The sequence below is a fragment of the Cyprinus carpio genome, chromosome A8, assembly GCF_018340385.1.
Source record: "Cyprinus carpio isolate SPL01 chromosome A8, ASM1834038v1, whole genome shotgun sequence".
Taxonomy (NCBI): Eukaryota; Metazoa; Chordata; class Actinopteri; order Cypriniformes; family Cyprinidae; genus Cyprinus; species Cyprinus carpio.
This window is the reverse complement of record NC_056579.1, coordinates 23,933,747-23,948,158: the sequence shown is the minus strand read 5'-3', so window position 1 is coordinate 23,948,158 and position 14,412 is coordinate 23,933,747. Positions and strand designations below refer to the sequence as shown.

General features: G+C 35.6%; 1 protein-coding gene across 5 annotated transcripts in view; it reads left to right on the top strand.

The window, feature by feature from the left end:
• The first annotated feature begins 3,093 nt into the window (after positions 1-3,093).
• The window catches only part of LOC109058305 (espin-like), a 71,032-nt gene continuing 59,713 nt past the window's right edge, over positions 3,094-14,412 (top strand). For 4 of the 5 annotated variants that reach the window (XM_042762904.1, XM_042762906.1, XM_042762905.1 and 1 more), the window contains exons 1-2: positions 3,094-3,885; positions 9,356-9,549. In XM_042762904.1, the coding sequence (XP_042618838.1) occupies positions 3,592-3,885; positions 9,356-9,549 (488 nt within the window). In that variant the 5' untranslated portion in view covers positions 3,094-3,591. The remainder of the gene's footprint in view (positions 3,886-9,355; positions 9,550-14,412) is intronic. The other variant, XM_042762907.1, reaches the window with a different exon arrangement.

Here is a 14,412-nt window from a genome sequence, read left to right as displayed (position 1 = left end):
CAAGCATATAAATCATACAGAATCAAGTTGTATGAACATTTTAAAATGCAGGAAGTTTTGTGTGAGGGGTAGGTTTAGGTGTAGGGTTAGGTTAAGGGGATAGAAAATACAGTTTGTTCAGTATAAAACCATTACGCCTATGGAATGTCCCCATAAAACATGGAAACCTAACGTGTGTGTGTGTGTGTGTGTGTGTGTGTGTGTGTGTGTGTGTGTGTGTGTGTGTGTGTGTGTGTGTGTGTGTGTGTGTGTGTGTGTGTGAGTGAGTGTGTGAAGAGAGAATGCGAAATAAAGGTACATTACCACCAGTCTTCATTAAGAACATATCAAATAAACACACAAAATAAAGTGCTTTTGTATTCCTCTGTTGTCTTATTTCATTTAGATCTAAAAATCTGTTTCCTAAGATGCAATATTTTGCTTTAACATTAATCTTAAATAGCCTAACCTTGTCTTTGAATTGTTGTTCTTGGTGCTCTGCAAAATGTTTTGTCAGCCAGATAACATCATGTGGTAAATGCAGAATAAAATTAAATTTACTTCAAGAAAAATACAGCAATGCTTTATGAGAGCCAGGCAGGCAAGGTTGACATAGCTCCATGAGGTATATAATATTTTTTTAATAACCTGTATATATATATATAGGCTTTTGTTTTATTAAACTTCACCTTGACGCAATGGCCCTTTGCATCTGTTAAAATCAAAACAAATAAACTAATAAAAATAGTGTTCAATGCATGCATGGGAAGTTGCATGCATTTCATAGCTTTTCAACCATTAGTTGTCGTGAAATAACCTATCCTTCATTAAAAAAAAATAATAATTGCATCAGTAGTAAGAGTGTAATTCATGTGATACAAGTTAATGTGTATCAAAGTGCTATTGCGCATGCCAGAGTGCACTGTCTGATTTCCCCACTCTTTGTGGATGAGGTTAAAGAATATATTGTGACAGTCCCATGCGGGATTGGCAGCAGATGGCCACTACAATGGATTTCGGGTTGCCCTTATTATAGGGAAATTTGAATAACTGTCACACGCTCAGCGCGTGCCGTTTATATGCCACTTTTTCCAGGCTCCCATGCTCTCTTCCTTTCAGGGAATGGCCGTTAGATTATCTGTTTGAATTGCACCTGTTAGCCTATACTTTCACACGAGTAATTTGTGAGGAATTTGAATATATCAGTTAGACTAAGAAGAGACAAAGCTCATTTAACTGTTGGCATAATTCTATTAAATCTAACGATTTACAAATGTTGTACTTAATTCTTAAGTACGTTCATTTACAAAGATTAATTATAAAGCATTTGTATGATTGAATGCATTTTAAATATAAGATTTAAAACCTGAACTTAATATTTAATGAAACCCAATTGTAGATACATGCAAATTTCCTTTTTTTTAAAAAAAAAAAAACAATAAACATCAAAAAGAAAGAAAGAAAACGAGCATTTTAATGATTTAAACAACAAATCTAACAAAAGTAACGGATTATGATGTGTGTATTCGAGCTGTCCTGTGAGACTTGTCTCGCACAGCCCCTGAGGGATTAACCATTAATAAGCCTGGCTCGTGCTTCTCGGAATAGTTAAATAGATGAGGATGGCACCCGCCAGGCACGCGAGTGATGCCAATGGGAGAGGTCAACAATCAATCAATCACGCGATACAATTTTGCAAATGGACTGCTTCAGGTCACTCGTAAAATCGACTGAGACAAATTAGATTATCTTGCGTGTGTTCAGAGTTTAACCAGGAACACCAAGTAAACGTTATAAAAACATTTGGTTCTTGCCCAAACCCACTGTAGTCCTAGGCTACTCTATATTCGATAAATAAATGAATGAACGAATGAATGAATGAATCATCAGGAATGATCGCCTCTAACGATTGCATTCTACGAGATGCATGGTAGATGGAAAGATGGTGGATGATAATGTGCATTTACTTTATATTACAGGGCATATAGATAGAAACAATTGCTAATTTAGTTGGCATAGCACAAATAAATAAATAAATAAAAATAAATAAATAAATAAACGAATAAATAAAAAGAAAGAAAGAAAGAAAGAAACAGGGCTCAAGCCCTCCAGGGTAAACTTGTTCCAGAGTGTATAATGCATTTGTACAAAATGTAGCCTATAAATTACATTTGATATAATTCGTATTAATGTATTTATTAATGTAGGCTATTAAGGTATAAATGTGAAAAACTAGCATTAATGTACAATAAACCATACATTCTATGTAAATTGATGAATTTAGAGAATTTAGGTCAAATGAAATACCAGAATCACAGTCAAATAGGAGATTTAATGATTCTAAACAATATTAAAAGGAACTGAGATGTTTAAAATGTAAATCTAACGCAAGGAATTGTTAAATAATAACACCATTATACTTTATGAAATTAAATAATATTTCCAAAAACAATGTGTCACTGGTGGCCTTCTTCCCCAAATCTCAGGGAGCCATCTTACCCCCAAAGATCTAGTATGCCGCCGATGAAAAAACTATTGTTTTATATATATATATATATATATATATATATATATATATATATATATATATATATATATATATATATATATATATAATGACTTACAATCAATAAACATCACAAAAGTTCTGATGGAATAAATTTCACAAACAGTAGCCTAATGTTCAGACGCATTGCTAGGAGGCTACATCTGTACAGTGATATACAAATATTGTGCGAGCCTGCCATCTATTGGTAATATAGGGTAAGGCCTTCGAGGAAACAAAATCAATACCCGACTGTTCCAAAAATATACACACTTTAATATCGAATACAGATTAAAGTTCGCAATCTGCATTTTCTATTGCATGATTTTATGTATGAATAAAATAGAGAAAAAAATGAACCTTCTTCTGCAAATCAATTATCATGTTTAAAGAAATATAAAAGAAACAAAGCAATGTATGCATAAATTAATAACCTTGTTTTAGAAAACTATTAAACCAGACAAGAGAACCCTGCTCGTACAACACCATCATGACGCGCTATCCCTTTAACACCTGAGCCGATTTAAGTGAGGCCAACACGTTACAGTTCTCCTCCCCTTAATGGATTATTCACAAGTTCAGTCCCTCAAGACTTCTGAACGAACCGTTTGACAACAGACCATTTACTTAATCTAAAGCGAACGCTTTGCGGTGTTTCGTTAGTCTGTGTGGAACGCAAGGAACGCAACAGGTGAAATGTAGCTACTGAGTGCACAGACAAGATCAGTGAAGCCAATGGATACGTTGGCGACTAGTAAGACCGTAATGAAATGCTTGACTGGTTTTCTTAGGTAACAGCTTCGCGGTGAATGGAGGTCTTTTTTTCTTTATTTTTTTTCTTTTTATTTTTTAATGCCATATAATGAATAATAATAGATCATCTGAATATATTTCTTAGGTGTAGGTCGATGCCCTTATGGTCTGGTGATTCAATCAAAGAGGGATGGACAGAACAAAGTAACTCTGACCGGGGGCTGCGCGGAATACGCGCTCTGTAGCGTGGACTTGTGTTAACCGACGCTTAATGGTGCGCTAATAATCATTTGTTTGGAGGCGCTGCGATCATCATGGTGGTTGAGAGGACACTTCTCGCAGCAAGGCAAGGGGATGTAGAAACTCTAAAGATACAGTTAGCTGAGAAGGTCCTCAACAGCGATGTGAAAGATGTGTTGGGAGCGACTCCCGTCCACCACGCCGCTCGAGCGGGGAAGCTCACCTGTCTGCGGTATTTGGTTGAGGAAGCGGGTTTACCAGCGAACAGCCTGGCGAGAAACGGCGCAAGTCCTGCGCATGACGCCGCAGCCACCGGCAACCTGACCTGCCTACAGTGGCTCGTGACGCACGGAGGATGTCGAGCGGCCGTGAGTATCTTAGTCTTTCAAGGGTAACAGTGTCCGTGTAAATAGACAGTAGCAACAACAGTAACAACACATCTCCAGACAATTATTAGACTACATATAAAGTAGGGTACAGTGGGTGCTCTGTGGAAAAAAAAAAAAAAAAAAATATATATATATATATATATATATATATATATATATATAATAATAATAAAAATCTATATAAATAATTAACTTAATTCCTTGGAAAAAGTCTTTTGTCTAAAAAAAATAAAAATAAAAAAGTATAATAATTTCAGGTATTCTCGTAAGCATACAGAATTGCAGCATATAAAAAAATATTGGGTGAAATTGGCTAAAATTGCCATTTTTCATAATTTCACACAATTAGACGTGGATCAAGATATTTTTCTGTGCATAGTTAAAACAGGCATTCACATAGTCTAGTGGTGGTGTTGAATGTTATTTAGTGAACTAGGAAAGAAATAGCTGTGAGCCTCCCCAATGCTCTGGGCCCCTTGTACCCAATCTCACCTTTCCCCTCATTAGCGATGACCCCTCTGTCATGCCTAATTTGGCATTTAAAGTCATTAAAGGGATAGTTCACCTAAAAATGAAAATTGGCCCATGATTTACCCACCTTCAAGGCATACTATGTGTATATGACTTTCTTCTTTCAGACAGATCCATTCAGAGTTATATTAAAAAATTGTCCTGGCTCTTCCAAGCTTTATAATGACAGTGGGCAGGTGTTTCTGTTCAACAGTTCAAAAGAAGTCCAATAAAGTGCATCCATCCGTACTAAAAAAAATGCCTCATACGGCTCCGGGGGGTGTATAAAGATCTCCTGTAGCGAATCAATGCGTTCTTGTAAGAAAGCACACCTAGGATGGCTTGAGGGTGAGTAAATCGTGGGCTTATTTTCATTTTGGGTGAACTATCCCTTTAAGCTTGATGTGCTTTTAACCTGACAACACATAAATAAAGCAATCTAATGAAGTGTAATGGAGACATTGAGAAAAAGACACCCATCAATGTAAGCTCAGCACCCACACTGAGGCATAAACTGATTTCATGGCCCAGTCATCACCTCACATGCTAAGAAATTAGTAGGAGATCCTTATACCACTCATTTAACCTTCAGTCTCATGGTCAGATAATTTACTCAACGGTGTTCTCGAGATCCTACTAAGACTGTGAGTTCAGTTTAGCTGCTTGACCCATGCCATGGATAATACCGTCGTCCAGGAGTCAAGTGTGTGATTCTTCCAGCGAGTATAATTATGGAATCAAGAGCAAACAGTTCTATCCTGCCCATGCAAAACCAAGAAGAAGAAAAGATTTAAATGGAATGAGATGCCACATTAGTGCTTTTATCCGATTGCTGTTTTCAGGAAAGTGTGAACTTCCAGGCATATCACAAGTCAAAAAACAGTTTTCACAATTGAGTTATGTTTACACAGATCGTCCACGCACTTAAGGAACTTGTGTACTTTTATTCTATATATTTTTTTAAATGCATTGGCAGATAATACAGTATTACTAAAAAAAAAAAAACCTCATGATTGTGTTTCTTAACACCCGTTTAAAAGTGGACTTTGTAATAATTTCAAGTGAAAAGTTATACCTTAAAGTACATTTCAAATCATTGTTTCAGTCATCTTCTGTCATGCTTTAAAGAACTACACTTATTTAATGTTTGATTATAATGTTAACTGCATATAGTGTTATTTAATATTACATTTAAAGGTATTTTAAAAGTACTGAATAGCAACTTTATCATAACGAATGTGTAGTTGCAATTATATTTAAATAAATCGCATACAAGTTTCAATAGAAATGACTTTACAGTGTATTGTAGTTTCCATACATGCTTGTCAGTACATTCGGCAGAACACTTTAACTATATTTCAGAGACAATAGAAGTGATTATGAAATTACTTATGTCCTGCTCCAATGGGTCAAAAATATGGAAGCAGATTAGTCTCAAATATAATGCACGCAAAAAACACGATTCACACATGCGTAGACAATTTCACATGCATGAAACCTAATTCACGTACACACAAAAAAAATTCACGTGCGTGAAAAAAAAAAAAATATATTCACAAAAAGCAATTCACATGCGCAAAATAAAATAATATATTCATAAAATACATTTCACAAATGCAAAAACACAATTCGTAGATATACAACTGTGCACAAAAACCTTTGAATGTTTAAAATGTACGAGTGTCTGAATGTACAAATCGTCATTTACTACGAATCCACTCGGATTTGTGTGTGTGTGTTTTTGAGACTTTCCTGGCAGAGCTCTCTTCCCACGTGGGTCTGTCATACTCTTTAGCCAATCAGATGCGAGCTTACCATTCAACCAATCATATCATAAGCCACTGAGAGTGCATTCAAGGAGCACGATTCTGCACACCTTTTGCACAATATGGATTAATTAGAACGGAAATTAAGCCTTTACATCAGTAATCCCATAGACAGTAAAAGAAATGGACACAGCGACCCAATTGGAACTCATTTGAGACAAGTGAAGCCCATTTTTAGCGATTTTTAGAACTTCTGTTTCTGACGCGCAGACTCAAACTAAGGCTTGATGACGTCAGCAACCTGTCTGACAGATGTAAATCTTCTAGTAGCTGTGCGTGCAAACTGCCATCGGTAATCTTTCAGAGACGGCGAGCTTGAGCGGGGGAGTTCTTTGGCGTGAGTGAGCAGGAGTAAGTATTCTGATAATTAATATATTTTGTATAGTATTTTAAAATGTAACGCCAGGGCTTCTATGGGCTTCTCTCTTGACGTCCTCCCCGATTGCCTGCGAGCTTCTGAATGCACTCTCGGTGGCTTATGATATGATTGGTTGAATGGTAAGCTCGCATCTGATGGCTAAAGAGTACGACAGACCCACGTGGGAAGAGAGCTCTGCCAGGAAAGTCTCAAAAAACACACACACACACAAATCCGAGTGGATTCGTAGTAAATGACGATTTGTACATTCAGACACTCGTACATTTTAAACATTCAAAGGTTTTTGTGCACAGTTGTATATCTACGAATGTGTTTTGCATTTGTGAAATGTATTTTATGAATATATAATTTTATTTTGCGCATGTGAATTGCTTTTTGTGAATATATATATTTTTTTCACGCATGTGAATTTTTTTTTTGTGTGTACGTGAATTAGGTTTCATGCATGTGAAATTGTTTACGCATGTGTGAATTGTGTTTTTTGCGTGAATTATATTTGAGACTACTCTGTCTCCATAGAAAAGGACTCAACTTCAACTAACTGCATTTAAAATTAATATAATATAAAAATTGAACTATAATAACTAATTTTAATTTCATTGCAAATAACAGGTGTCCAAAAACATTCAGGTCACACTTAATATTACTATAAGTATATTCTTTCCATAATAAATACTGTTTTGTATAGACAGGATTACCAAGGCAATGAACTACAAATTAAGGGTATTTGAAGTTTAAAAAACTTTATTTAATTAAGATTCGGCATAATTATTCAGGGTATTCACAGAAAATAACATCAGCCTGATTCTGTAAGTACATTTATTTGGGCCTAAACACTTTTGGATACAGTCATGACAGTTATGTTGTGTTGATAGCTAGTTTATTGTAAATTTAGATCATTAGAGGTGGACACTAACAAAGTACATTTACTTGATTACTGTACTTACACTTTTTTAAGTATCTGTACTTTTCTTGAGTATTATTTTTTTTCTGGAAACTTATGACTTTAACTTCACTACATTTGAAATACAAATATCATACTTTTCACACCACTACATTTCTATCAAGGTCCTCGAAGTAGAAAGTTGTTACTATGTAGCTTTAAAAGTCAGTGGGCGATTTATTTCTTGTCCAAAACATGAATTTTTTTAGACTGCCTTAGAACACCGACCAGTTGTCCAGTGTGATATTTATTTACAACAATTCAATAAAAATAAGTTAATATTGTTGTATATATTAGACACAATATTGTCTGATTTAGCAAAATTGTGCTAACGAAAATATTACCTATAAAGCCACAGAAGAACTGTTGTGAGTCTCTTTAACAAAACACTGCACAGACCATTCTTTGCATGACATCAAAGTACCACAAGAGCGATTAGAGTGAATTTTTGAATGTTTGTTTTGATGTCAAATAAATCATGCAGTTTTGTTATTGTGTTAAAGCAGTGTTGCTGTTGTAATGTTATACAGCTACAGTTGTGTTACTGAGTTTTAAAGGTTTGATTTTTTTTTTCTTTTTCTTATCAGTCTGTATTTACAGCAATTTCACTGTCAGCTCGGTTCAAATGTGGATGAATGTGTGCACACTCTGCCAGAGCTGTGTGAGATCACTACCATCCTGCCTTTGTGGGGGTGGGTAGGGGTGTTAAATATTTTTTATTTTTTTGGTCAACCCACTTGTTTAGTTTCAACAGGTTTTTAACATTCTAAAAGCTCTTCGTTCTAAATATACTACAAGCTATAGTCAGTGTATTCAGTAGGTGTAAATGTATTGCATAGTTGCTTCAGAGGCATAAGGCATTTTAAGTATTACATACAGTACAACGATAATAAAACGCAAGTAATAAAAAAGGCAAGTACTTCTGTACTTTTACTTAACTAAAAATCTGTCCTTAAAACTTTCACTTGTAATGGAATAATATTTGAGCAGCAGTATCTCTACTTTTACTTAAGTATTAGAGTTTGTGTACTTTGTCCACCTCTGTAGATCACATATCTTTCTCAGTAGGTGAAACATATTTTCTGTGTGAAATACAGTGGATTTTTTATAAATCTTCATTTAGTTGTAGCATAATCTGAAGCCAGAAAAAAGGTTTCAAAATAAAGAAATAATAGAAAACTCTTACTTAATTCTTTACTTTTTCATTAGTCCTCATTTGAGTCTATGAACCTTTGTCGTCTGGTATTATAATGAAATACCTTAAAAATAAATCTGCAGATTTACTAGAATTTTGTTTTGTTGGAGAAAGTCATTAGGTCTAGTGGTACATCTCACCTCATCAGTTCAAAAATGTGTTTGTCGTAATGAAAAAGTAACTGGAGCTCTTGCTGTTGTCCTTTTTTCCTTCGGTGCACATGCTGCCATCAATGGGGAGCGCAACGTCTTCAGCAGGGCTTCACATTACATTATTGTGTTTCATACCTTCACTGCAAGTTTGAATGACTACAATATACTTTGGCCAGTTAAATATGATCCAGCAGAGACTCTGGGTCAGCATATTTGACGAAAATTGTTCATATTTTGTCTCATACAGTATTAATAAATCTGTTGAAATACACCAGCGTTCCTCATCAGTACTTTATAACATGCAGCATTTATAACATGTAGCTTGCAAATTGTTGCCTTTGAATAATTTAGAAACTTACCATTGAAATATATTTATTTGTTCCAGCTGAATGTGAGTTAATGTTTGATATAGTTTAAATATATTATGTACTGTGTTGTTTATAGGATAAGGACAGCTCAGGGGCCACTGTCATGCATCTGGCTTCTCGCTTCAGCCATCATGAGATCACTGATTGGCTGCTGAAAAGTGGGGAAGGGGATCCTACTGTTGCCACGGATACGGGGGCGTTGCCTGTTCATTATGCTGCAGCTAAAGGGGACTTACCCTCACTCAGGCTGCTGCTGGAACACAGCCCACAGTAAGATCACTCTCTATTCACTCTCACTCTCTTTTTTTTAAAAATCATTCAAGCACTTTTCTAACCATTTTACAACTTTACAGGACTCATGAATGTTAAGATGAGTGTTCTTAAACGATCCTTAGGTGTAAGTTTTGGAAATGGAATAACAGTACATCCTAATTTGCATACTTATGCACTATTTTATGCCATTTTTATTACAAATAGTGTGGTTTTTATTGTGTGCACTGAAAATTTTAAAAAGTAAAAGTGCTCATCAAATGCCCAGATGTTGCATGTGCAGAAAAAAAGAAAAAGAAGAAAAAAAAAAACAGTGGAAAGAGAACATTGTACACTTCATGTGCTCGACTGTCGCAGGCAGGGAGGGCCTTATACTATGATGCTGGCTGCAAAAAGTAACCTTATATAATTAATACACTATATGGTAGAGTAGTATACCATTTTGTCAACACTTATGTTGTGTTCCTTTGTTTGTCATTCGGTTGTTTCTGCAGAACCTCACACGTGTGTGTGTGTGTGTGTGTGTGTGTGTGTGTGTGTGTGTGTGTGTGTGTGTGTGTGTGTGTGTGTCTGAAAAAAATAAATAAATTTTTGAATCTAATAGCCCATCCACTGATATTCTGGTCTTTGATCCTGCAGAGCCAGTAAATAGGATTTTTTTTTTTGCCCATATAATCATCCAACAGGTGAAAATTAGTGTTCATATAAATATGAGCAATAAAAATAGCACTGTTTGTCTTAATAAACACTAATTACAACGTATCCAGTGTCCAGTGTAGCAATGTCACTGTTTGCTATAAAAATTAAGTCCATTAGAAAGGGCTCTTGGCTTCAAAAGCCATAATGCGCATAATGATTTTTTAAAGACAAATACACCTCATTTCCTGCTGTATGTGAGGACTATCATGTTTATTGCTAGACAATCTGCACTGGAGCCTGCTGCCAAGATCAATGTCCACTATCATTAAACCCAGCTTAGGTCATCTATTACTGCTGGATGTATATTTAGAAAATGTAAGTAGATGCATTAAACAAAGTTTGAGTGAGTGCCACAAACTTGTAGTTTTAGGTAACAGCAGCAGCTCTGGCACATGCTATGTCAGCATTGTTATGGAAGAAAGGTTAAATGTTTATGATGGTCTGAACACATGTATTGACAGCAGTTGATTCAAATTAAATTGGTACGACACTGAATTTTTGTGACAGATATTTGTCTTGATTTGGGCAGAACTTCTCACTCAAATAACAATAGTTAGAGTATATTTCAAGTTGCTCCAGCCAGTGTTCATGTGCAGTCCTACATACACAAGGACACACTTAAGTGTTTCTCTTGGAACCAGCAGCAGTGATGTGATGACTGTACTAACTGGTGTTCGGCTCTTTTATTTAGAAAGTGCGACTTCATGTTCTAGAGCCATCATATTGCACATTACAGTTTCTCCTGTTTAGTAATACCAGAATGAAGATGGTTAGAGAGGAGAGGTTGAAAAAGGAGAGGACAACCACGATTCGATATAAAATATCTTGGACTAAAACACACTTATGAATCATGCATAGTATAAATCGGGAATTTGTATCAAGAAAGTAAATAAGGTCATGTTGAAGGCGACTCCACTAAACAATTGCTTTTCTTTTGAGTGGGGTATTTCTTCACAAACATCCAAAATCTAGTTTGAGCAGGTTCTAAATGCTTAGAAATACCAGAAGAAAACATTTTTTTGCAGCAATGCCATGAACAATTTGGGATTCCCTAAAGAACCTTTCATTTTTTTTAAAGAACCAATTTTATTTCTCTATAGTGTGAGGAACATTTTAATAATCTGAAGAACCTTTTTCCACTGTTAAGGATCTGTTGTGCAGTGGAAATGTTCTATGGATGTTAAAGGTTCTTAATGGAAGCACAGATGCCAATAAAAAAACTTTATTTTTAGGAGTGGGCTCATAAAACAAAGCAAAACTCTCAGGAAAACATTAATACATATTTTAATAAACATGCAATATGCTAGTAACATGCATGCTAATAAGCAACTAGTTAATAGTGAGAATTGGTCCCTAAACTAAAGTGTTACCACACCTTTTAGGGGTAGACAAGGTAAAAAGATATCCTTTGAAGTTGCTGCCATTGTACCCCTAAAGGTACAATTTATGCACATTTTTTTTATTTATTTTTATTTTTTTGAAGAGCTGATTTGGAAGGATGACAGTGATGGTGATGAAGTGATGCTATGCAGAGCAAGCAGAGTATTCCTGGGGTTTGTCTCCCAAATGCATCGTTAGCTAACTATGGTCATTAGTTCCATTGAACTCTATTGGTAATGACGGAACTTGCAACCATAGTTGCTTTTGGGAAACGCACTCCAGCTCATGTAGACTTCTGCATCCTTCACACTCTAGGAAAATTCCCGTTTGTTTCTTACAGTTCACAACCTACCATTCAAACTGACCTATAATATAAGAGAATTGTGCTGTTAATTAAAGTTTGATTTGAATAATTCCTTTAACGGACCGGTACTAAAACAACACAGACAGTGGGTGCAAATAAACAATGCTATCAGTTAATTCTTAGTAAATCTCTTCTGAAAGTTTATTCAGGAAGAGAATTTTGCTTATTCTCATTCAGCATTGTGTACTCTCGTCTCAATGGAGACTATCAGTATCACACAACTGATAAACTAATGAGGTAAACAAATACCCTTGAATAGAAGTCTGCTATGTAGGAGTTTTCTGCATTGTGATGATAGGGTTGCTTTTGGGGGGTAGAGATAACATTCTCATGTCAGAGGGGTCAGGTAATTGTGTATTGTCTTCTCTTCTTGTTACAAGGAAGGTCTCTTGGTCCAGGGGTCATGAGTCTTGACATGGTGGTTAAAATGATACCATGTAGGTCACAGCATAGTGCTGTTGGATGATTTATAGCACAATGCTGGTCTAATGGGATATGCAGAGAGTGACACTGTTGAAATTATGGTGACACACCTTAGAGAGGTTTGTATAAGTCTAAATCTAACAAAAGGAATCAAAGGAGGAGTATAGATTAGGGTTGTGTGTGGACCCTGTAATTGATTCCTAGCTATGTTGCAATCAAAATACACCATTTTTACGGCATGCTTATAGCTATGCTCTTCTATTATGAGAAGCAAAGCATTGATGACTGGATTGCTGACTGACTGGTTCAAACAAACATTTGCAAACAGCATCGTAAACTTGTGTGGTTGGAGCTACAGCTCTCGACCTGTGGTTAGGGTAAGGGAACCCTGGAGTATGATGTAAGAGGAAACCTGTCAAATTAAGCAAAATGTCAGGGAACAAAAAATAGTGAAGTAGTCATCAGGTGCCATTTTTGTTGCTGCAACATCTCAAAATTTTTAATTGATTAAGTAGAAGTTAGGTAACACTTTAGAAAAGGGAACACTTTTCTATTAACTACTAAATTTTCCCTCAACAAATTCCTAATTTGCTGCTCATTAATAGTTAGTAAGTTAGTTGTTAAGTTGAGGTATGGGGTAGGCATTAATATGTGCTTAATTAGTACTAATAAATGGCTAATATTCTAATAATATGCTTGCTAATAAGCAACTAGTTAAGAGACCCTAAAATAAAACGTTACCTTGACGATATTACTACCGTTTCGGAAAACATTCATGACTAGCTGGTTAGTTTCTCCAATGATGCATCTTACTTTGGTAGGAGTTAATCAGTGATTTACGTTGTTGTACAGAAAACACAACCCAGACTGAGTAAATAATGAATAACTACACAGGAACAAATGAGTAATATATTAAAGAGCAGGTCATATTGGTTTTCGTAAAAATATCGCTTTTGCAGTTTGCAACAAAGCTATCCTTCAATATAAACAGTCTGCCAATTTGTTAATCAAAAAAGTGCATGATAAATAAAGATCATGTCTCTCAAAAGAAACAGTCGACTCTGAACCGCCTTAACGAGTCGTCATATTTCCGAATCTTCTGCCTGTTACGTATATACTTCTCAAGGTAACACATTTGCATAATCCCCACCAGCCCACAAAATACAAACAGTCTGTCCTGCCCACAAACACTTCCACTAGTTAGTGTTAACATCATGTCGAGAAGACACATGTTTTTTTGCGGTGAAAGCAAGTTTTGTTTTCATTGCCAAAAGATGATGATGTGAATTTTTTTTTTTCCACAATATCACAACAATACAATTCGAACCTTTTGTTGTGTGCTGACCTGTCGTACTTTGTGACAGCACAGGTTTTCAGACTCACTGGGCATTCTAACACAGTTCCCACACATGCACCTCAAATCAGTAAATAATAATAATAATGAATGCAATAAAACTGCTGTCACATCATGTAAAATACCACATACAAAGTTTAAACTTACCACTGAGAAATGTCCTGATCAAGTCGTGCTCAAGTTTCTGGTTGAGCGAATGCATTGGTATCATCCTCGGACTCGGCCTAGAATTGATAAGGTAATATCGATGCCTTTTTTGTAACCTTATAGCATCTTTGTTTACAAGTTTCCCTCCGGACTCCGGAGCAAAAAATTAATTATGGTAATGGGTGTTTCGTTTCCAACATGCATTGTATATGGAAAGACCAATAACAACAGACTTGGCCAGCTGACCAATCAGAGCAGCGTAGGCTGATGAAAGGGAGGAGTTTACAGACCTTAAGCTCAGAACTGCTTCGAACTAATCGTTTCGAAATCATTGAAAAATTAACACAATATTAGGACACTTAAAAATACCATATGACGTGCTTTTTAACAATGATATTGAATAACTGCTATTAACTACAAGAAAGTCTGATTAAAGAATTGGTTAGTAAAAGAACATTGTGGTAGTTCGATAGCTAATAAACTATTTTTATTTATG